The 24226-nt window shown below is 40.7% G+C and overlaps 1 protein-coding gene across 2 annotated transcripts in view; it reads left to right on the plus strand.

Moving 5' to 3' along the window:
• The window catches only part of pcxb (pyruvate carboxylase b), a 249637-nt gene that overhangs the window by 30948 nt on the left and 194463 nt on the right, over positions 1 to 24226 (plus strand). For both annotated transcript variants that reach the window (XM_035624173.2, XM_035624172.2), the window contains exon 10: positions 20855 to 20973. In XM_035624173.2, coding sequence (XP_035480066.2) covers positions 20855 to 20973 — 119 coding nt within the window. The remainder of the gene's footprint in view (positions 1 to 20854; positions 20974 to 24226) is intronic.

The raw sequence follows: 24226 nt of genomic DNA on the forward strand, positions 1-24226 counted from the left end.
AAGTGCACGCATTGGGTGCTGTGTATATATAGCACATACTACTACTACTATATACACTATATATATTTGTCCAGCCAGTTTCATAATGATCCGAAAAATGATTTAATTATTATTATTAATTACTGTTAATTAATTATTATCTAACTTGTGTTTTGTGCTGTTGCTTCACAAACGCATTGACCGTCGGTCACAGTCACACTGACCATCAGCAGCACCGGTAGAAATCATCTCCCATGTCGGTGGCCCATTAAAACATCCCATAAGTTTTTACCATTCTCAGCAGGTGGGCAGCACTTTGGTAAAACATTACTGAGCCATGAATTGTAAAAAATGTTATCGCAGAGTTTCTTCCTTTGCTGCAGGTTTATCATTAGAACTATACAAAAAGTAGAAAACTGTGCTGGACCAATAGCAGCACCTTGAGTCCTTGGAATTATTGTTGGCTTAACAATAGGTTCATCTCGTTGACTACTGGTGTTTTAGTATGCACCTAAGTGCACCTTCGATGGCTGTGGGCAACAAAACTATGCATCTAATTTACTCAACATTGGTCTCAGTGTGTGAGGAAAGACGAGCAGGTGTGTATTTAAAGGTGACTTTAAATCACTTTTCTAAGCATTTCAAGTGCGTCAAGGTTGTAGGAAAAGCATTTAAGGTTGCCAACTCAAACAGGAGATACAGGGAAGAAACTCTACACATCGGACAAATGCAACAAATTCTCAACTGACAACACTTCACCCACATAAATACCCGAACTGAATAACCAATTACAGCTGCACAAGCCTCTGACAATTACTCTGTCTACTCCCGGGCTTAAGGTTAAACCGATAAATATGCCATGAAACAAAAATGGCAGACTCTGAAGCCTTGCTGACATTAAACGAATGAAGGAAGATGAATGTCATGTGTAAGGTTCGATGGGGGGTTAATTATGTCTATGTATACATGCAGATATATGTGTGTGTGTGTATATATGCATATGTTTAGTCTATATGCATCTTTATGCGTATGCCTGCGAGTCGTTCTGTTTTTACAAGGTCAAATGCATATTTTAAATTCTGTCAGTCACACTGGTGTTGTCTGTGATGACTTTTGAAAAGTGTAATCACACTTGTGACTGCTCTCCGGTCATCCTTGCCTGACTCGCTGTGACTTGAACAAGCAGCATGGGTGACAATGTTGTCATGTTAGTCTCACACTCTCTCTTTGAGGGTTCAATTCAACATGAATCGTTACTCAGTTGTACCAACATAATTTGTCAGTACCCGTGAAAGTACAGAGTGTAGTACACAACCCTCGCTATAGCAACTACTATGGGTTTGTGATTGTTCAGAATACTTTTTTGTCTTCCAGCGAGTGTGGTGTTCGTTGCCACTTGCTGCATATATCTTGTACACACATGTCCGTCAATCCACTGAGGGTGTTACATGTGGAATTAGTTGTGCTGTCAATCAAGGCGACAGTGAGTGACGGGAGAACATGGATCTCGCTCAGACAAGTCACGTCCCCAGGAGACACACAACACACACGTGCACAAACACATTGATACACTGTTTGCGTCTGTCGCAAATTCAGATTGACATTTCGTCCCTGGAGGTGGTCAGTGTACTGTAAACATTACTATTTACAGACCCATAAACACCCTGCATCAATGTATGTCTCTGTCTCCCATTTTTGGCTTCCGAACCGCCAGCACTTTTTGCCCCGAGTGCATATTTTAATATTCCATCAGGAAAACCAGCATTTAGAAATGGGTCGGATGAAAAATGTTCCATTCTTTTCTTTTTCCCCCCAGTAAGCTCATGCATCAGTCACTTTTTGTCTTGTTTCTTTTCACTGATTTAATAATTTATGTTCTGGCTCTTGTGTTTGTCAGTTTTTTTTTTCTCTATTTGCCCTGACTACCTTTTTGGTGTCTTCACCTGTTAACTCTTTTCCTCCAGTGGTTCAAGTATCAAAATCTAAACATGGGCTTCTTTTCTCTATTTTCTCTGCTGATAAAATTGTTTTCTTCTCTCCTTTATTTCTTTTGCATTCTTTTAATTGCAATTAACATGGGAAGGTCAGCCATGTCAAAGTATATACATCTTAATAATCTTAATAATTAATAATAATCCACATAGACTAAAAGGTGAAAAACAATGAATTAGCGCATTGTTTACCAACATGTTTTTCCTGTGACCTTTTAAAGGTTGACACAGGATTCATATCAATTGAATGCACTGTAAACAATGATTTAATTTGGATTCATTCATTGTTTTGAGAGGCCTTTAGACATAAAAACTTCTATAAACTGTGAAGAAAAACGTGTTATTTCCCCTGCAATCTTGGTATTAATCTTATAAGCCCAGAGTTTTCTTGTCACTCACTGGGGGTAATGACCACCAGGTCTGGACCATTACATTGTCACGACTGTATGTCGGCTTACCTGTTATAATTGGAACAACTGCAGAAGCACAATATGTAAGTCATCTTCATGGAGATCAAGTTTTTACCACATACCACATACACAAAAAGATTAGATTTCAGATCAAAATGTGACAAAGTGACACGAGATAAATTCTGATTAATGTTGTCATATTTGTGACACCAGAAAACCAGAATCTTTAAGATTCTAATCAAACTGAAATTAATGAAATGAGATGATCACTCAAAATATTCAATGTTATCATGTACATATGGATAAATCTTTGCATTTTGACATTTTAATGCAGTGATTTTATCATTCCGCCCGTAGTGGAAGCTGCTGTTGTGTCTAGAAACTCTTTTTGGTTTTATAGAAAGCCCAAGAACTGTCCCAGTAGTCCTCTGACTGTTTGATTGATAAGTGGTCTGAAGGAAAGACATGTACACATTTTAAGATGACTGCAACCTAACGCCAAATACGGTACGAATAAGCTATACCGTACTTTACAGTCTTTTCTTTCCATTTCATTTTATCTCTGTGCTTTTGCTTTTCATTTTACCCCTCCATTTTTGTTTGCTTAGTCAGTATCCCTGTGTATCTTTGGTCAGGTCCATTGTCTGCACAAGGGAAAGACTGGTTCACCTTTGGTGTCTGTAATGTAGGGTGCACAAAGTGGTGCATGTGTCCTGTGTGTCAGGGTGACATTGGCTCTTGTGATTGGATGGGTGCTATTCTAAGTATCCTTGACTTGTATCCTTATGCCTGGAGAATCCTCATGCCTTGTGTTGCTGCCTGTATAGTATGTACAGTATGAAATCAAAGCACAAAGTAAGTGTGGTTTTGACATGATACCATCATGACATTTTTTTTTTAAATCAAACTGATGCAAAAAGTTTATTTGTATATCTGTATACTTTAGGGCATGGGCATGATGTCATGATGTCATCACATTCACTTACCTGTCACACGTAAAAATTCCTTAAACAGGTTGGCTCGGCATGTCTGTCAGCAAGATACTTTGCAATGTTCGACATGTTGCCTCTCTGGGTCTGCGTAGGTTTCAAACAATTTTTGCAGGCAGACTTTGTGTTCTCCATGGACGTGCCCTCACTGTAGCTATATTATTGTTGACAAACCTTGGAAGCACGGCAAGAGCACTTTTGTTTAGAGCCATTGTTTTATCACCACGAAAGATAAAAATGGTTGGCACGCCCACTATTCCTGCAGGCGGTGGCACCACAGCATGGCACATCGCACACTAATTAACGTGATTTATTAAAACACTTCTTCTTAAAGGACCTGTAAGACTAAATTGTGGTATTGTATGTGTGGCAGTATATCAAAATACCTTTCTTATTTCAGTATACCGTGCCACACTTAGTGTCTTATTGAAATGGAGAGTGCATTTTTATTGCTGATTATTAACAGGGGTGTGAATGGGAGTATCTGTTCGGGTTTAAAGGGAGCACATCAGTCTTTTTGGAACAGAATCCCTCAGGAAAGTGACCGGAAAGTCAGCGATCTGAGACTGTCGAGAAGGGAGACAAAGATGGTGAGAGGGAGGGAGGGACAGATGGAGGGTGAGAAAGCACCAGACAGTAAAGTACAAGGTAAAATGAGGGAAGTGGACGGAGGGGGATGCAAGGAAGGAAACGGAACAATCCAAAGAGTATACAGAGAAAAGGTGTGGTGTTCAAAGGATGCAGGGACTGACACAAAAGGAAACAAGGGAATGAGGAGAGATGAGGGAGGTATTGATTCTTTCTGCCAGCTGGGGGGAAACTCAAGCCAACTGTGCTTTCTGAAATTAGAGCCAAGGGAAAGGTGGAAGAATGGAGTGAAAGATGGTGAGAGAGCAGGAAGGAAGCTTTTGCACTCTTTGTATCACAATGTGCAGTAATAACAGTTAAAAGTGCATTCTTATGAATAATAAATAGTCAAAGAACTGCTTGGTACAGAAGCAGCATAACTGTACTCAAACTGCATGGAGGAGCTCTTTAGGTAATGGTTATATTTTGATTATACTTATAAAAACGTCAGATCTTCGCATTGTATCAAAACAGTGGAGCATAGTCACTCAAAATTATGACTAAAGAAATGGAGACAGTTCATTTATGCAGGTTAGATCAAACCCCTCACCTGCAAAATGACCATCAAAAGAACTTAAACACATCAGGTACCAAATGGACATATACTGGATAATATTTTCTAAATTACACTCAAACAGAACACTGGGAAGGAAAAAATGAATGGGATGGTAATCATGGGTCAAATAAATGTGGAAACAAGTTGGAGTGAGTGAATATGGAAGTCCCCCCCTGCTAATCAGAGGATAAAAATTCAAAACTGTTATTTTAAATCTTGCCACATAACTGTTCATTATCAAACCCCTTTTTATACCGAGATCCTGATATCGCTGTTATGCTTCATTTGCTTGTTTACACTGAAGCAAACCAAGCCAGCGTGAATCCGCCCCGGTGTGTGATTTTTAGATTGCGAATCTGAGGCCAGACGTGGAACACAACAACATCAGTGTGCTGTCCCTCTATGACAGCTCTCACATTGATCCGGTTCCTTGACCACCGCTGCTGCCAGTATAATGGCAGAACACCCCCCCCCCCCCCCAGGTCTGTGTTTGTACCTTTTAATACAGAACAGCGAGGGAATAAAGGTGCAACATTTCCACCTTTAACAGGCTGTGTAAAAGAGGCTTCAGTTTATTACTGTAAAATAACTGCCAAAAACATTGATCGTTGGCTACTGCAGATAAACACTTTGACCTCTTGTTATAAGGGCAAGTATTCTTTATTTTTTAAATGTATTTGAGTGTAAAACCATGTATTGCTGGTGGTAAATCCATTTTTATGTTTGCTCTTGTATGGTTGTAGTCTAGATTGATTTATTTTTTGTCAGATAAGCACAATGAGCTGGCCCTTTCGCTACCATGCTTTACTGAACTCTGTGATATTGTGACACAAACGCCTTGTTTATCGAGCACAGTGACCCACAGTTTGACATTAAACTCAGTGGTCAGGCTCCCTCCCGTCAGTTCTGTTGATTTCAAATTGAATGAGTGAGTGACGGTTTTTGCTAAAAAGACATTAGTCCCTGACTGTTGACAGGTGTGCTTGGCCACTTTTGGCAGAAGCTTGTAAATTACACTTTAGCTTGTAATGAAATCATCAGTGTCACATTGGGGTGCTGATTCCCCATCAGGCCTCATTTTGCAAAACTGATGGGTTTTCACTAGTTTATTATAATTTTTTAGCTTGCTAATGATGTACAGTATATCTAAATGGGTCCTCTGTATTGCACAACTGCTTTTTGCCTGCTCTGCCCTGCGAGGACTGAAAGAAAACACGAGGAACGCGTTCTCCAAACAAATCTAATGTGGCACTGTAGCCACAATGTGCTGCTGCATGCACATGATGAGAAAATGGAAGCAGGAGAATTTGCCCTTGGGGATCATTTGAAAAGAAAGGAAACGTTTCTAGAGCCTTTTGACGAAAAATAAGCCGTACGCAGGAGCGCTGTGTCTGTTCTCTCTCACAAAGCACGAGCACTGATGAATATTCTGTCAACTCTGTTGGCCATTTTGGTTGCAGCTTTGGAGGCAGAATTGCTTCACTTAACATTGCATTTCAGAATGGGAGACACCCAGCTCCCCCTCTCCTCCCTCATCCCCTCATTTCACTTGTATAAGAAAGCAAAGAGCTGTTAATGAAACCGGAGTGGACACGCATACACAGACGTGCACTCAACAGACTCACTGGCATCAGCGCTTTCCCCTCTTTTGCGTGACTTGCTGCTTATGCACATGGTATAATGTGAACAAGATTACAGTCGACTTCTTCTCTCCTCACTTATCCTTCTCCTTTTCACTTTCTCTTACCCACCTCTCTACTTTTTTCAGATTATGCCTATTTCTACACGTTCCAGACCTTCCACTCCATTTCTGTTTTTCTGTGACTTTTTCTGTCTGCCCTTTCTTTCCAATTCTCTGTCGGACTGTCACAGGCAGTGTGTCTGTGTCGGCACACACAATACACAATCAATGCTCCATCCTTCCCATCCAAATATCCTTTGTTTTTCGTCTCTGTTTTGCTCTTTACACTCTTTGTTTAGATGGTTTTCTGGTGCAGAGCTGAAGCTACATTTTTCAGGAACAAGCTATATATATATTGTAATGGAAATTGAGTGTGGAGAACCAATTAACACATTACACAAGCAAATGTGTTCTGTATAGTGTCATGGAGCGTGTATTTGTGTGTGGTAGTTGATTAGATGCGCTTCCTGACGAATTTGTGTGAAATGGGGTAAAACAGATTAAATACTGCACACTGGATTTAAATTCTGAACTATTTTATCGACTTTCAGTGGAATACATTGTGATTACAATAGGGTTATTGATTTACAGAAAATATATTTCTTACACTAATGACAGAGCAAATTGTAATTTAAATAATAATAATCATTAGAATTCTGTCAAGGATAATGGATTAGTGGAATTCAGGTATTTGCATTAATGCAAATATTGTATAAGCAATATCTACATATTGATATCTGAAAATATTTTAATGATGTTAAGATGCAAGTTCCTCAGTCACATAACTACAATACATATTTAACTTGTTGGCATTCAGCTGCTAGGAGCCTTTTTCTGCCAGTATTGAAAATTGTGTTGACTGTACTGCGACTCGCAAGTACTGATTCTACAGCGGTGAAGAAGTGAATTCCTCTAGTGTAGCATTTAGCCAGAGCTAGTGAAAATGTGAAATTAAATATATTTCACTCTGGAAATTCCCACAAATAACAATGATTGGGTAAGGGTTAGTAGCATACAGCTGTTAAAATATGTTTTATAAGTTATATTTTTTAAATGCACTGGTATCGGATCGGTAGCGGAAGTCCAGCTATCGGAATAGGTAAGGGATAAATAGCATGGGAACATCTCTAGTGTTAATTTACCTTCCTATTTGTGTGTCTGTGGCCATGACAATACGTTTCAACTTCAGTCTGAGTTTATTCGACTAATAACATGTATAAACACTGCCAGGTAAACAAAAAGCAGCTACGTGGATGTATATTTAGTTGTGGCGCACAAAGCATGCATTCAGAGTAGGAAATGCGACATACGAATGAGCGGAATACATTTTATACATATACATAGTCATGGAATGACACAATGGATTGGATTGATACAAGACACATACGCCTCACACATGCATAATTAGGAATAAACACACAAGCAAACAGATTCATTCCTCCTCCTCATATTTTTTTTGCCACTGTTGTCGTCTCTACTTCCCCTCGTGTCTCCTCCTTTCTCTCTCTCCAGTTCCTCACTCCCTCCGGCTGTGTCAAACACTGCAGTGTGGGTGTCGTCGCACAGGGTACAGCCAAATCTCTTTAGTTTAACACACACACACACACACACACACACACACACACACACACTAAGCAGTGTGCAGACGTATGCACACAACTGCAGTCCTGTGAAGTAGAAAAACCCCTTTCTGCCCTCACTACCTTCTGGAAGGAGTTAGAAGGAGGGAGTGAGGGAAGGAGAAAAAGGAGGGTAGGGGAGTGAGCAAGCCAGGAGTGAGATGGAGGGAGAGGCATTGGTGAGGAAGCCATGGCGAGAGCAGAAGAGGCAGAAAAAGCATTTAGCCAGATCTTGTGTCCAAGTTACTTATTGTGTATCTCCACTGAGAATAAATGAAAATGTGTTAGTCTGTGATTCGGCAGATGAACCTCTCTGCATGGTTAAACGATAACCTTTGTTTGTGTCTGTGTGTGTTGTCAGTACTTACATTTGTGTATGGGTGTGTGTGTGTGTGTGTGTGTGTGTGTGTGTGTGTGTGTGTGTGTGTGTGTGTGTGTGTGTGTGTGTGTGTGTGTGTGTGTGTGTGTGTGTGTGTGTGTGTGTGTGTGTGTGTGTGTGTGTGTGTGTGTGTGTGCGCTTGCCTTTGTCCAGTTGTGTCTGTTGTTCGGTGCTCTTCGATCATCAGGCAGCTGTATTCACTCCTCATCATGTCACACAACAAGCTCATTATACTTCCATTAGCTGCTGACAGAGCGAAGGGGGAATGAGGGCAGGGTGAGGGACAGAGGAGACTGAGTGAGAGAAATAAAGGCAAAGTGGTGGAGAAGGGGAAGGCATCACTGACTCACTTGCCAAAAATATGAGGAATAATGCCCGATATTAAGAAAGATTTGCGAAGAGGGATGAGTGGAGTATAAGCGATGTTGGATCAGGGAGGAGTGGTGGAGAAAGAGAGAGGGAAGCCTCAAAATGTACCAGGGTATAGGTAAGATGTGGGAAGAGGGTTATGAGAAAAGTGAGTGCAGTGAGATGAGGGGTAGCGCGAGACTTGGAGAGAGACTGTGTTGACATTTTGACTGGCAGTATGTATGATTTGAATTCACAACACACTTGACACTTTATGGGGGGAAAAGTTAACATTTTCCGGCTCTAGTCTCAATGCCTTCATTTTTGCTTAATCTCAACAAAATCTGGATTCTCCAATGTGAACTTTACTATATTCAACGATGCACTGAAATCGTATCTAATTTTCTATATATTTATCTACTCTGTTGACACGGGTTGTTGGGGCACAACATAACAGGGAGATATCAATGTTAACTAATAGTATCTTTTCACAGCAGACAGTTTGGCATGTCACAACTCAAAGAAGTATCATTAACAACAAATGATGGCTCGAGGTCCATTACATTATGCAAGCGGTCTCACTGCTTTGCTCAATGAGAACAGAACCATACCCAGTGTAATAATTACTGTAGTTAGTCTGGTGCCACAACTTGTTTTAAATGTCTGCTGTGAATGACATCTGTCTGTAAAGGAAAAAAATGGGGCAAGATTTTTGTTGAATTTTTTCAATTCTAGTGTGGTTACAGTGGCAAGAAAAGGAATTTGACTTTAAATATGGTCCAATCTTAATCAAAGTTACAATTGTGCGCAAACCCAATCTGTCAACTAATAGCACACAACAGTTTTGCTATAATGGTTCATATTGAATATATCATTCAAACATTCACAGTGTTGGTATGAAAATCTACGTAAACACATCAGAACATCATCAGGGTGAAACCCCCTTGGCAAACGACAGCAAGAGTGAATTGGATTGGGGAATAAGCAAAGTAATTAAGACTGGATTGTGGGTCCGAGCTAATTTGACTAATACAAATACGCAAACATTGTGAGTTTGCCGTTCCAAAGAAGCATCTGCTAATTTGAACCATGCCTTCCAAACAGATCTCAGACTTACGAGCAAAAGACTGGAATATCATTGCAGTCTTGTAGTTTACCAAAGACGCATTGAGACGACTGTGCAGGTTTGATCCACAGTTACTGGAAGATCTTGTTTGAGGTTATTGCGGCAGTAATTAAATCCAAGGGTTCGCTTACTTTTCCCACCAGCACTCTAAATGTTTAATGTAGATTTCTTCAGTAAAGTCACAAGAGATTAGAATGTTTGTGTTACTAGATAATGCACATTGACTTTGTGCAATGTTGTGACTTTGATGAAATTCAGATAACATTTCAGGAACAATTATGCAGGAAACGTCCTCCCAAACTTGTAGAAAGTGCTTGTAAGCCTTAGTTAAAGGGTATGTCTGGTCACCTGGTCCTTCATTCGTGAAGTAAAATGGGTAAAAGATTGATGTTTTGTTTTGATTTCTATAATAAATGTACTTTTAACCTTACACTGCTGGGGCATAGTGTAACTCAGGAAAACTGGTCATACCAGCATGAAAGTGACAACCCATTAGAAACTGAAGAAGTGGAAGATTGAGCGGTGGGAAGAGGAGTAGATTGAGAGATATTAGAGGCGACGGAGAGAAGATATGTGCAGTAATGGGGCAGATAATCAGATAGACACTTATAAAACATTATGGACTCATTTATTGCAGGAGTCAGAAAGAGATGAGCAAGAAGTTTTGAAAAGCCTTAACACTGTCATATGTGTTCCTTTTGTAGTTGTCTCTGTGATTTGGTTTACTTGTAATAGTACTGTTTATAATTCTTCAAAATAATACTACAGTTTTGACAAACGCATACTAACCTGTTTGTCTTGTACGTAGAAAGTCCATGAAATAAGTGGATTATTCTTCACCCCCCCAGTAATTCAATTTTGAGTTGATGTTTCCAACGAAAAATATATATTTAAATTTTTTTTTATACAATTTTAACATGTTGAAGTGGGCTGTCAGTGGCATTTCATAAAAGTCCAAAGTTGAAACTATGTTTCAAACAAACCAAGACATTTGAAGGCAAAAAAGACGAGACACACAGGGGGACAGGTAAATGTTACGAGACCAAGGAGGTTAAGGGAAAGTACAGAAAAACTGTGGCAAAAGTGAAAACCAACCACACTCTGACTGTATGGGTGTTTTTTTATGGTGTCATAAAATGTGACAGCTTGGGTTGCGCTGCTGACAGCGAACCATCCCACAGAAACATTCTCTGAACTGTGCCGTGTTATTTTGGGATGAGTCTCTCCTTCCGTCTCCGTCCCTTCAGTACATCTGAAGTTATGGCTGCACTTTGCATTTCGATGACTTAAAAAAAAAAATGAATTGATAGTAAACATAATATTTTATGGGCCCACAATGTTGTGTCCACACATGGACTGTAAATTCCTGTTAGGTGACTTCTGTGGTCGTATTGATTTAATATCTGTCTGTATTGCCTTTCCTCTCTCTCTCCTGTGTGTATGTGTGTGCACTTAATGGCTGCATCGCTTCCACACTAACTCCCATTACAGTGCTGGCTGATGGCCCCACCGCTTCCTTTTAGTTCACAGACTATGCCAGTAACGTGAGAGCAATCAACAGGTTGATTTTTCTCTTTCTTGCGTCAATATCATCATCGATGTGATGTCATTACTGTGAAATCACAGTGAAGGCCGCAGCTACACACAGGCTGAACTGTTTGACTTGCCACTTGAAAGCCTAGAAATAATGCAGATTGAGAAAACAACATTGTTTATCGCAAATCTCCCTGCAATCTAAAAATAATCCAAATGGCCATATACACTTTGTCTGATGCTCTGTCAATGATTAATATGTCCGCCGCAGCCATATTAAAAATATAGACACAATATCCAGAATTGAATGGATATTGTAATTATTTAGGATTAGAATATCCAGGCATTTAGCCTTCCATCCATCATATGAGCAAATAAATATTAAACAAGAGTCTGAAGTCAATGTGTTGGTCTATTCCGGTGCTTTAGGAGAGCTTTACCAAAGAATAAAATAGATGTCATAAAATAAAATATGTGCGTTAAGGATGAGCATTCCTTGTAGTGACGGTGGTTAATAATTACGGCTGCAATGGCAAAAGGTTTTAAAGACAAAGATAAAGCCCCAATGAACATTTATGTGGTGGACAGCACAAATCTGAATGACAAAAAACATTAACAGATAGAAGAAGCCAGCTATGTTACATATCCCATGTGCTTCTCCAAACTCTTCGCTGTAGTTTAGTGATGAGTCGTGTTCATCATGTACAGTACGTGTGCAACTCATTCATTTCATCACACTTACATCAAACATTTCAGTCATTATTCATCCCAGGCTGCCCGAGCTCACTCTGTCAGGTTCTGGTGCTGTAAATCTACTGGCTTTGATTCAGCTTTGAGCTCAGTTAGATAACTTTCTTCTTGTCTGTCACTGCATCTCGTTCCCTTACTGTCTCCGCTCATTGTCCAGCCTCATCTGCTTCCTCCACCATCTACCTTGTCTCATCTTGTCAACCTTTTTTTTTCTTTTGTCCCTCTGCCCCATCCATGCGTCGCTCTCTTGCCATCTGTCAGTCTGTGACCTTTCAGTCCTCAGTCACTCGAGACACTTTCTTTTATTACATTTTCTTACATATTTGAGTTGAAAATACTTATTTTCTGAATGCTCCTCAACCACAAAGGGAGATGAAGGAGAGAAGGATGAAAGTGGAATAAAGGACAAGTGGCACATACAGAAAGATGGCAGTGGGAAAAATAACAGAAAGAGACCAGTAAAGGGAAGGATGGAGGAGCAGTGAACAGAGGGAGGGAGCAGGGTTGGTCTGATGGGAGTTGCCATTTTTGCAAAGAAGTACAGAAGTTTACAGAAGGAGGTTGGCATTATCGTGGTTTAATGACAAAGGATGCAAAGTACCTGTTTCAGACCCGCTGTGTTGGCATTCATCCAGGCTGCTTTAGTGTCCTTGAATATAACAATCAAGTCTCCACTAGGCTTACATAGCCAGACCTATCAACACAGCGCTGAGTCAGCGCTGGTGAATAGTCTGGTGGCACCCATTATCATTCTGCTACAGGAGAAGAATACACTCTGGCTCGTTTGTGTCTTCAAACCAATCACAATCATCTTGGGCGATGCAAAGCCCAGGATGCAGCACTGTCAGGAAAACTAGGTCTGGTGGAACATTTGCACTTGGGTGGGAATCACTGTTGTTAAAATGGTTAATTCCCTACAGACTACATCCAGTGAGTCAGAGCCAAGTCTTCACTATAGAGTCAGTTATGTCTGACCTCTGACCTCTCAGTCAATGGGTAAACACAAGGAAACATAGCCTATAGTTTTATTCTGACGGAATATGTAACTTGAGTGACTTTAGGGACTTGAACACTGGTTCTTAATAAATACATATAGTGTTTTGCATGATTTTTATCAGCCATGCTAGGTGCATAGCTTTTGGACAGGGTGTGTCGGTCATTCGGTCAATCCACAACGTTGGTCTCGACTCAAATATCTCCACTTGGATGAATTGTCATGAAGTTGTGTACAGATATTCATTTTGAAAAACAGGGTGAGTACTACTGACTTAAGTGATCCCCTGACTTTTCCTCTAGTACAGTCTGCTCAGACGGATGTTTTCTTTGTCTTCATCAAAACTTAAGCATGTGCCAGTTATACTTTCTGAAGAGTGTTCTTATTTTTGGTGCACTCCTGTCCTCTTCATTAGCATGTAAGCTGGGGTTTAGATACTTTCAGACAGCCTTACCAGCATGAAGAGCGTTAGCAAGAATTCAAATATCATTACACCATGGCTACAGACAGATACACAATACTCCACCAAAATTAACAACACAATGTCTGAAACATTAAATATGTGATGTGAAAAGCCACGCACACTTGAACCAATCAATATGGCACATGAGATTTTGGTTTATTCAATGCTGATTTTTAATAGAAATCCTGGTATCCTAGTCTCCCAAAGCTTTGGGAAGAAAAAATCATAGCCAAGTCTTAACCTAACCAAGTTGGCAAATTTAATCAAATTGGATTAAAACTGCCAGAGTTATTCCTCAGACGGACAGACACCACTGATAACAATACACCTGCCCACTACCACGTAGTGTGGGTGTAATGAGTCAAAATATAGAAATACCAGACACTCTTTGGTAGAACCCCTTGCATGAGATGGAAACAAGGATCAAATATGATGACCAAATGTGTTGTCCTCAATTTCCAGCAAATTATTTGGCATAAACATGAATCTGCAAGTGTAGAAAAAACAGAACTGGAGAACGTGAGGGAGGGGTGAACTGAATCTTAATTGCAGAATGTAGAAGTGAGAATATACCCGCGTATGATTGAAAGAGAAGGGAGTGATTGACCAGAGTTAAATCTTGGAGAAATCTGGAATGGAGGGATGAATACATGAATTGGCAAATAGTGGTTGAAGGGATTCCGCTCAAGCTCCTTTCCATTACAGCTGGGATGAGTGTGAACGTGTTGGTGCATATGGTGTGTGTGTGTGTGTGTGTGTGTGTGTGTGTGTGTGTGTGTGTGTGTGTGTGTGTGTGTGTGTGTGTGTGTGTGTGTGTGTGTGTGTGTGTGTGTGTGTGTGTGTGTGTGTGTGTGTGTGTGTGTGTGTGTGTGTGTGTGTGTGTGTGTGTGTGCGTACGCGTGCACACGCTTGTGCTCATTACAGCCTAATCATGAGTTTTTTGTGCCTGTAAGCATTCATGTGATATATGTGCATTTGCTCTTGGCTGCATATGTCTGTGCCTGTGTGTCTGTTTTTCTCGTTGGTGTGCACTGTGTGTTCGGGTGGGTGAGCACCGCAGCACAAGGATTAGAGAAGTGGCACCACTGAAATGGAGCTGATCTTTTTGTGAGTGTGCGAGTGTGTTTGTGTCATTCTGTGGTTATATCAACAATGGATCGGATGAGAGTTGTGTGTGTTGCGAGTGTGAAAGGGAATTGGATCAGATTACTGAAAATCTTGGCCCCAGATTAACTGCAATCCCCACAAGAGAGACGATAAATGAAAGAAAGGAAAGAGGGGAGCTGCAGTTGAAGGATGGAGGCAGCAGTGATGTTTATAGACGAGTGTAAAGTGAAATGTACTGTCGGATTTTGGTTACGTAATCACTGCTTGGCAATGTGATTGTTTGCCTCTAAAGTTGCTGTGTGTAGCACCTTTAAACAGCCTTACATTTTGGGATTGTGATACCCTAATGTATTATACACAAATAAAAAACAAAAATAAATCTGTTTGTATGATCAGCCTCTATTTCATGGCACAGACTGCTAGTTCTGCTCTTCTGACGTTTGCTATAAATTCTGTGCCGGCTATTAAGATGCTCACACTCCTTTCCCCTTGTATTGTTATTGAGTTTTCACTCGGGCTTTACTGTAAATTAAGAGTTTGTGAAATTCTGTTTTAATCATCCCATCCCTTGGCAATGCTGGAAGCTCTGCTGCAACACACACCCACGCATGCACCCACGCAACCAGACATAGCCCTTTAACTGGTCAGTCCCATTGATTGTACGACTGATTCATTTCCTCTGCTGCATGACACGCACCGCATATAAAACTGCGGTGAATAGATCACCATTCAAACTGCCCCAGGTTATTTCATGACCCAGCATGCACTTCTTTCTGACTAGTGTATGTGGGCCATTGAGGGAGGTGGCAGGGGACTGTCCTGTTCAGAAAGCTTCCTGCATGACGTGCAGTGATTCATTAAAATTGTTGCTCCTCACCCAAAGTGCAGGGTGACAGCACGTCTGTTCACCATTGAATGTGTGCAAGGTTGTATTTTACAGGTTTTTTTGGGGGGCTCTGTGTGTAATTGAAAACCTGAGGAATGCTTCTCCTTTTCCTACTAGATTTTTGTTTGCTTGTACTCTGTCTCCCAAGACCAAAAGGATTTTTGTGCTTAGCGCCGGCACTCATCTGCTAGGATTCCTTTCTGTCCCTGTCGTTGTAGAATGAAACTGTATTAAGAACCTGAAATAAAGCCAAGGCTCCACACCGAATAACCAGAAACATGGCCCACAGAAAAGAACAAAACTGTGCTGTGCACCTTGTGTGGAACTGTGCTTTTTTGTGCTTTGGAGAACTTCATTGTGGGGAGAAAAAAAAAACGTCACTCCATGTTATATTATGATATAAGAGTGGGAGGGAACAAAGTTTCACCAAAAGCGTCCTTTAACCGGGTTTCTGCATGGCCATCATAGTAATGGATTTACATAGCACCGAGTCATCAGTACGGACACATCAAGGCTAATCACAAATTGCTGAATCCAAGATACCAAGGCTCTAAAAGCCAAAAGGGGAATCACATTGGTAATGTGTCTACACTTACAACAGTCAGTAAAACATAAATCCCAAAGAATCACCCTGCTCTGGCAAAAAGATAAAGATTAAACGATGTGCGGTCGCAGCAGAAAATGACTATGCACTCACAAAATGCTCATGCAAACAAAAGGACAGTAAGGAAAGCAAACTGCAAGAGACAAGTAGCCTCCACATTTCTGTACCAAAGCTCTGTCGTACAGCTTTGCATCAGATTTCTTTAATATGCTCTTTCAAACTTTTAAGATTGTGATTGAAAGATTTAATCCCCCATTGTGTCATACAAGAAGCAGGTAATTGTGTGTATTATTTACCAGAACCAGACGTTCTGTTGTAATCTTTTCTCTCTCTTGTTTTGTATTTGGGCCTGAACAAGTGCGTTTGGATTTGAGAAGTTGCCATTTTCAATCAATTATCTTCTGTTACTTTGTCAGAGGCTACACTGAGGGGCTGCATAACAGGCCGTCTGAGATACATAATGTCTTCAAAAAAGGAAGAAAGAAAATAAAAATGTAGTTCTGAAAAATGAGCATTATTTCAATTTTGGCTTCTCATCAAATTAATAATAGAATTAACATTAATTAGTGATGCCGGATACAACATACTCTTATCATTTTAACAGGACAAAGTGACGCTCGACTCGGTTTGAAAAAGGAGAAGCTGTTTGCCGGGTGCTTGTGAACTGTGCTAATTGAGGTCGGATCTTATTCAGTCCGTGTGTTTTTTCATGTCAGAGTCACTCACAGCTGCGCCCAAATAATATTTCACTTTCTCACACACTTGATTTCACTGGCTAAGGATGCTGCACTGTCAAACCCAGCTGTCTCCAATGAGAGGATCTGCAACATTAGCAGGCAGAGATGGACAAAATGTGCTGTTATGGAAGCATACTATTTTGATCAAGGTCATTTTATCTGTTATCAATCATCAAAATATGCCCACATCTCCTCGGGATATCACCAACAAATACAACAGAGTATTGGCACAATGCTCATGCTCAAAACAATGAGAGCAAAAAAAAGTCTTAGACGTGATTATAAAAACAAATCTTCAAGGTTCTAAATGAGATATTGAGTTCCATAATACAGAGAGAGCACAAGGGAAAGACCCTGTGTTCTGGCTTGGCTAACATACAGCGACGGCTACATGTACGGGACAGCGCCCTGTTTTCTGCGGACAGTTGCCACTGCAGTTTCTTGCAGACTAAATGGCGTCGCACAGAGTTCTGCAAACCTTGGTCAGCACAATAAGCTCACAAGTATCCCATTTTAACCTTATATCAGGGACAGCCCATATGTTTCTAAAGCTCCTGAGTCATCTTAAGAGTCTGCTCTCCTTGTTACAGTCAACCCCCTGGAAATAAGGATTTGACACATCTCTGGCCATGTTAGATGCAGTGGTCAGCAGCAACCACACTTCCAGACCTAATGTGTTCCGAAAATTCCCCCCCCCGAAAATTTCAAAGGTGTTACAGACATAGGCATTAAAGGTACTAGCAGTTTCTAGTTGATTGTCGGATCTGTAAGATCAAGAAGAAGGTGAGGGAGGAGGGTGATGGACGAATTTGAATTCTGACATCTTACTTAAAGGTTGCAAATGTTTTTAAGCTGAAGTGCGTGGACAGAGAGAGAAACCAGGGAGAGTGACAGTCCCTCCTTCATTAAATTCCTCCATTCTTCCCCTCCCAGATGACTTTATCTAATCCACTATTTCATGCCATACGTCTTTGTCCTGTCGTTCCTCTCCAACAGAACGCTTTGATTCCTCGTCTCTTTCCTCATTTGATCGATCCACCAATCTTTCATCTGCTTCTCCCTTTACATCCATCTCCACCCCCCCCCACCACCACCACTACTACTACTACTACTACTACTACTACTACTACTACTACTCATGAGCAGTTCGAAATGCATTTTGTTTCACTAACACACACATTTATTCTCTCTCTCTGTCTCTATCTCTCTCTCTCTCTGTCTCTCTCTCTCTCTCTCTCTGTCTCTGTCTCTGTCTCTCTCTCTCTCTCTCTCTCTCTGTCTCTCTCTCTGTCTCTCTCTCTCTCTCTCTGTCTCTCTCTCTCTCTCTGTCTCTCTCTCTCTCTCTCTCTCTCTCTCTGTGTGCTTTACAGTGTCAGCTATCTGTCTCTGTCACTCTCTGTTCAAAGCTACATGACGGTCGTGTACATTCATCAGTGCAGGGGTCATTTAAGCACAAAGCGCACACACACTGTGGTCAGCAGTTAGGAGCTAAATGTTTAATTGCATATTGTGTTTTTAAACATGCTCTTTAAAAAGTGATAGTGTGTGTGTTTGTGTGTCTTATGCATGCATGTCGTGTGACCTTTCCTTCAGCTTGTGCAGCTCATTGACTTGCTGTCAGACCTTGTAAAAGAGTGATCACTGCCACACACAGACTCTGTGAGTGCAGCAGTAAAAGCAATAAGGAGTAACACATATTGGCGTCGGTGTGAAATTATGTGTGAGTCAAGTCTTTGGTTCGTCCTCGTGTGTGAACACTGGAGCGTTGTACTGTCGATCACTGCTATTGACTGTTTATCAATGAGGCTTTGGTTACTAGATACTCTACTTTTAATCGTCATCACTGTTGCAGAGTTCACAGGGAGTGTACACACACAAGTGAATATGCACACACGCTTTGCACGCAATTTAAAGTTTGGCTGAACACAGAAGGTTGAGAGAAAAGAGAAGAACAAAGCTACAGAACTCTTGTGTTTGTGACACGCCCACCAATATCCTTGGGTGTGAGTGTGTGTGCGCATCTGTTGCGGTTCGTTCATTCTAATTTGTCGAAGTTTTGTATGTTAAGTGTGTGTTGAGGTGTGTATCATCATTTTAATGAGTCTCCGTGGTAAAACCCTGTGGGGAGCTACAGATGCCATAAATGGACTAATTCCTCTCAGCAGAGCAATCGCTGCAGACTGAGTGTGTCAGTATTTTGACACGCATGATGTTTTACAAGGTGAATATGATGCGTGTTACACGTGAGAATGTGCACTCTGTGCTGAAAATATTATTCCATTAATTATGGGCTTAATGAGAGGTTTCCACGCTGTGAGCACACGTGTGGTGTTTAACTTGTGCAAAGCATTTGTTTCCCTGTGTATTATGCATGATGGATTTCTCCTTCTTGCTCCGTCTCCAAGATGTTTGAGAGTTTTGTTTGGATTGTTTTGGGTCATCTTTGCCTCCAGAGTCCATTCCGCAGCCCGTTTGATAGTCTTGACATTTATTTTGTTCGCCAAATGTTGGAAATCAAAGCAATCCTGAACGCTCTGGGCTGGTTTAACATTTATTGACCAAGAATGCATTTTTTCTGCTTGAAGACAAAAGTGAAGAAAATTGGTTTAGATCATTCACTTCCTCCCGATTTGTCCACACCGTCTGATTTCCACCAGTAAGCTCGACACTACAAGAAGTGAGTTTAGAAACTAAAAACACAAATGACTGTTTATCAAACAGCTCTAAATACATTTTACAGATGCAGAAGGTGCTGTTGCTTACACTTTAGTCTTCACATCGGTGCCTTTTGGGAAAGATATATTTGCTGTTTTGCAAATTTTGCTTGCGCTTCTCAAATTTCATTATGTTTGGATGTTGTTTCTTCCTATATTTCCTCCCCTCGAAATAGGGGATATGAATAATATGGCAAGGCTTTGATTATGGGAATAATCGGTGATGTGACAGGGGTCTGATCAGATGAACTTGGAGTAAGGCGTCCTGATTGGTTAAATGGTCTGGACACCAATCACATTTCTTTGCTCACATCATCTGGGTAATTTGCGTAAACCTGCTTAGTCTTGAAATCATAATCACAATAAAACTTTATTCATCTAGCATTTATATAGCAATTACACTCTGCATGCAGCTCCCACTGGGTAAAATGAACGGGAGCTGAGACCCAACATAGAGTTTTGAAGAATGAGTAGGGAAAGTGCTGGTGTAGTTTTAATAACATGCTAAATCCCCTAACAATTACCATGTTTTACTTTTACTGTGTTTACAAAAATTGTATCCCAGTCTTGGACACTGCCATTTTAATTATTTACCCCCAGGACCATGAGATAACCAAGTTAACTAACATAACCATAACAACCATGACTAACTTGATTAAAAGCACTTACAATGAAATTTACAGATGCATTGGATATAAACATCCTGTGATGGCATTGAACGGTTTGATGATATGAATATGGAAGTTGACCTTCTCTGCTCTGATCCATATTGTCAGAAAATAGCCAGGTCGTGAACTTTTGAGTTGGGATCACTTTCACTCAGTTTTGTGAATCTGTTGTATACATTTTCTCGAGGGTATATGTAAAGTAAGACTCATACAGTACAATATAGTTCTGTATGAATACATAATGATAGTCTTTTATTTTATTTGACGCTATATGACTGAGCTCAGAAAGTGAAATAACACAAATAAAACACAAACCTTTTATGTTTAATGTACCTGACACTGATTGAGTCTAATTGCTGTGTCGTAGCTGGAGCATAGATAGGGAAAATTGTCTTTTATGATGATGGGCTTTCAATAAATCCCATTTGATTAATGATTTAATTATGCACTATAGCGAAACGATGAAAAAGGCCCTCACCTCTCCATATAAATAAAACATGATACTTATCCTGTCGTCATCTAATGTAGTCATATTTGCACGGAGAGAGGACATGAGTTTTTTAAAATTCTTTTGGTTTCATGGCTCATTAAGATGAGTGAGTGCTGCTTCTTAAGTGTTTACACAACCAATATTATTACCGTGATAATTCAGTGCGGTATAAACCAGCTCTCTCGCCATGTTTTTTGCTGCAGGTGGGATACGAGAACGCAGGCACCGTGGAGTTCCTGGTGGACAAACATGGCAAACACTACTTCATTGAAGTCAACTCCCGACTCCAGGTTGAACACACCGTCACAGAAGAAATCACTGAGTAAGTAGCAGCTGTTTAGACTGGATGGTTGCAGGGGTTGTCATTTTGTGTGTGTGTTTTGGGATCATCTGTCTCCGAACAGGTGCAGCTCGAGGTAAGATGGTTCCCGCTGTGAAAAGTTGCTGAAATGGAGAGAACGAAGGTGGGAAGTAAAGGAGGTTGTAGGCAGAGATGAGAAAAGAGCGGAGTACGTGAAAGAGACGCAAAATATGTACAAATGGAAAGGAGATGGACAGCGCAAGGACAGGAGGGGAGAGAGAGAAGGGATTGAATGCTGACAACAGATGAGCTGGGTGGAATAGAGAGGGTGATTGGGGAAGAGAAGAGGACAGGTGGAGTCAGTGAAGAGAGAAGCTGAAAGATGAGGTCAGAGCGAGGCTGAGAGACAACGGGAATGAAGCAGAGAGAGAGGATAATGAAAAATATAAATAGCCTTCTGCTCCACCGATGACCTGTGAGATTTGCTCAGCTGAAACAACACAGATGGGTCTCAAACGAATGTGCACACACAATATGTAAACACAAAACACATGCAGGTACAGGTGTTATGGCCCTTCAGTCGGAGTCAGAGCCATAAATCGTTGTCCAGCACTGATGCGTGTACACACTGAAACTGCAATTAATTCATATTTGATTTCCCGCATAATTGCTTCAATTAATGAATCAAGCTGACAGACTAATATTAAATGAATGAAATGAATTCAACTCACATATTTACTTGCTGTCTTTATCGGTCATTACACTCCCGTTTTGCCTCTTCCGTCTGGACTGTTTTTTTCTTCTTCTATTTTCTACTGTATGCATGAAGACGCTCTCTGATCAAACTGCTATGCTTTTAAAAAAACATGCTGCATACAGCTCTACAATTAAGCAAGAGCACGAAACACACTCGCAGCCCTTTAATGTTGTGTTTAGCTTTTCTATACTTATGAAACTGGGGGGAGAAACGATGCATATATGGTATACGCGTTCGCTGGAATATGCATTGCATTTTTTGTCATTTTAACTTCTAAGTATAATCCTGTATGTTAGGATTTACACACCCGCCATTTGATTTCACGAGTATAAAAAAAGAAGCTTGTGTGGTGACCCATTTGCAACACGCTTGGCTTTGACTCAGTGTTGATCTCAGTTAACTAAACAGGATATCTACTAAATTGTAGTCGGAGCACTGTACCGTAGCGTAAGTACACCACACGGGTCACTTACTCACCTGATTAGACATCTTCCAAGGACTGTGGACATTTATAGACCCTCTCTGACCCTCTCTCTAGCTTTGTTTCACCTGCAATGGTCAGACATATTTCACCGTTAGGATTTTAAAGACTATAGAAGGCACCTTTGCAAATTCCCAGCGTAACTCCATCCGATATTTAGACACTTTCAATAACTATAAAGACTTGTGTGGGTGTGCAGAAGCAGTGAGTTGAAGATTTCCCTCGTGCCGTTTTCCTCTAAACAGAGCATTTCTCACCAAAGCACATTGAGGCCTAACAGAGTTGTTGAATCAGTTTTGCTCCTCATCTTTTCTCTGCCTTTGCTTTGCATTTTTTTTCTTAGATTACTGGTTTCATAACATGTTGCTGTGTAATTGCATAAAACTGGTAAGATTGTTTGTTGCATTGTGCTCATATGTTTTTTATGAACAATGAGGGAATCATTACCCCACAGTAGGGCTGAAACGATTCCTTCATAAATTCGATTACTAAAAATCATTGATGCAAAATTATTTAATGCAATAATGATTTTTACGTTGGTCTGCTCACTGTGTTCCCGCCTGGAGGATTATTACCGTCGCACAACAGGCTTCTGCTGTGGACACAGTGAAGATTTACGAGCCCGCGCGGATTACAAAATGGATGAAGAGAGCGAAAACAGTGAAACAGGCGGGAGAAAAAGACAGAAATTTAGTTTAGTTATCCTTTTAAGCAGATGAAGAGTGAAAACTCTGTACAGAGAGTTGGGTTCCACGCTGGGTTAATGGTTCCTGAGAGGACGGGGCCAAGCCAGATGTGACCGGATGAGGAGCCTGCCGGGAAACCAACCAGTCTAATCCAGCTCACCTCCGCGAGCATAACCCGTCGTCAGGTCCGTCATTGCCCTCGGAGCAGGCCGGTGGGGGCTGCGACTCTTTGAGTGTAGGTGAGGACATGGTTGTTTTGCATGTCAGGAAAGGTTTTTTACTTTATAAAACAGAATCCATTTGGCACTTAAATGCACTAAAAAGGTTTAGTTTTTTCACAGATAATATTGTTTTATGCAAGTTAAGCAATTAAAATGTTTCTTTTTACAAAATGGAAACTTTATTTTCTTCTAGTTGCAGTTCACCCAGGATTTCATGTGGCATTATCCTTGAGTACATGTGACGGGGAATCTCTCCACTCTTTCCTCCCTCCATTTGTTCTTAGATATCTGTCCTCCCCTTCATGCACTTTTCTCTCATGGTGAAACAGCCTTTGTACCTGCTTGGTCATGTGCATTGAGAGATACTCAGGTCAACACTCACCCTGAAGTAGCCTCCTATGCTCCTGTCACAGGAACAATAGGTTAATTAAAAAAAGTCAGTCTCCGGCATTAGACCTCTCCAATCCAGTCCTGCACCAGTTTGTCATATCCTCTTTGTCTTGCAGAGAAAACCTGTTATCACGGAGGAAATTTGAAGTTTTGGGGAATTGGGGTCATTTGAATTGGCTGGAGTGCAGTAATTACTTGAATCCGGGCAGCGTCATGCATAAAACGGCACATGTTGAAAGTTTCAGCTGTCACAGTCAGCATTTTTCATTTGCACAGCTTTCACGTCAGGCTGAATTTTAATTCTGGGCCGTGGCAGTGGGAAAGAGAACAAGTCTCTCCAACAGAAAACCCACTGTGCATGCATCTAAAATTGTAGGGGAAATGTTCCTTCACCAGCAGACGAGTATTACATTTGAGTGTAAATGACAAGAGCGCAGGTTTTTTTTGGAACATTACATCCATTAGTTTTTCAGTTACTCCGTTTCACCTGCCTGCACTCCCAATCTCTGATGTGTTTGAGCACATTTATTCTAGTTTTCATGGGTTTGAACTGACTGTGTTACTAATAGACTTGTCAGGAAAGTATTTTTTTATAAAGTTCTGAAACTCTCCTCTAAACTTGCTGTTCAAGACGACTGTCTTTCATCACTTTCATCTAGCCTGCCTAATTTCCTTTTCTTCATTCACCTCATTCCCCTTCTCTTTGTCTTGTAGTCATTCTGCAATAGTCCAATAACAT

Source organism: Scophthalmus maximus, chromosome 2, assembly GCF_022379125.1.
Source record: "Scophthalmus maximus strain ysfricsl-2021 chromosome 2, ASM2237912v1, whole genome shotgun sequence".
NCBI lineage: Eukaryota > Metazoa > Chordata > Actinopteri > Pleuronectiformes > Scophthalmidae > Scophthalmus > Scophthalmus maximus.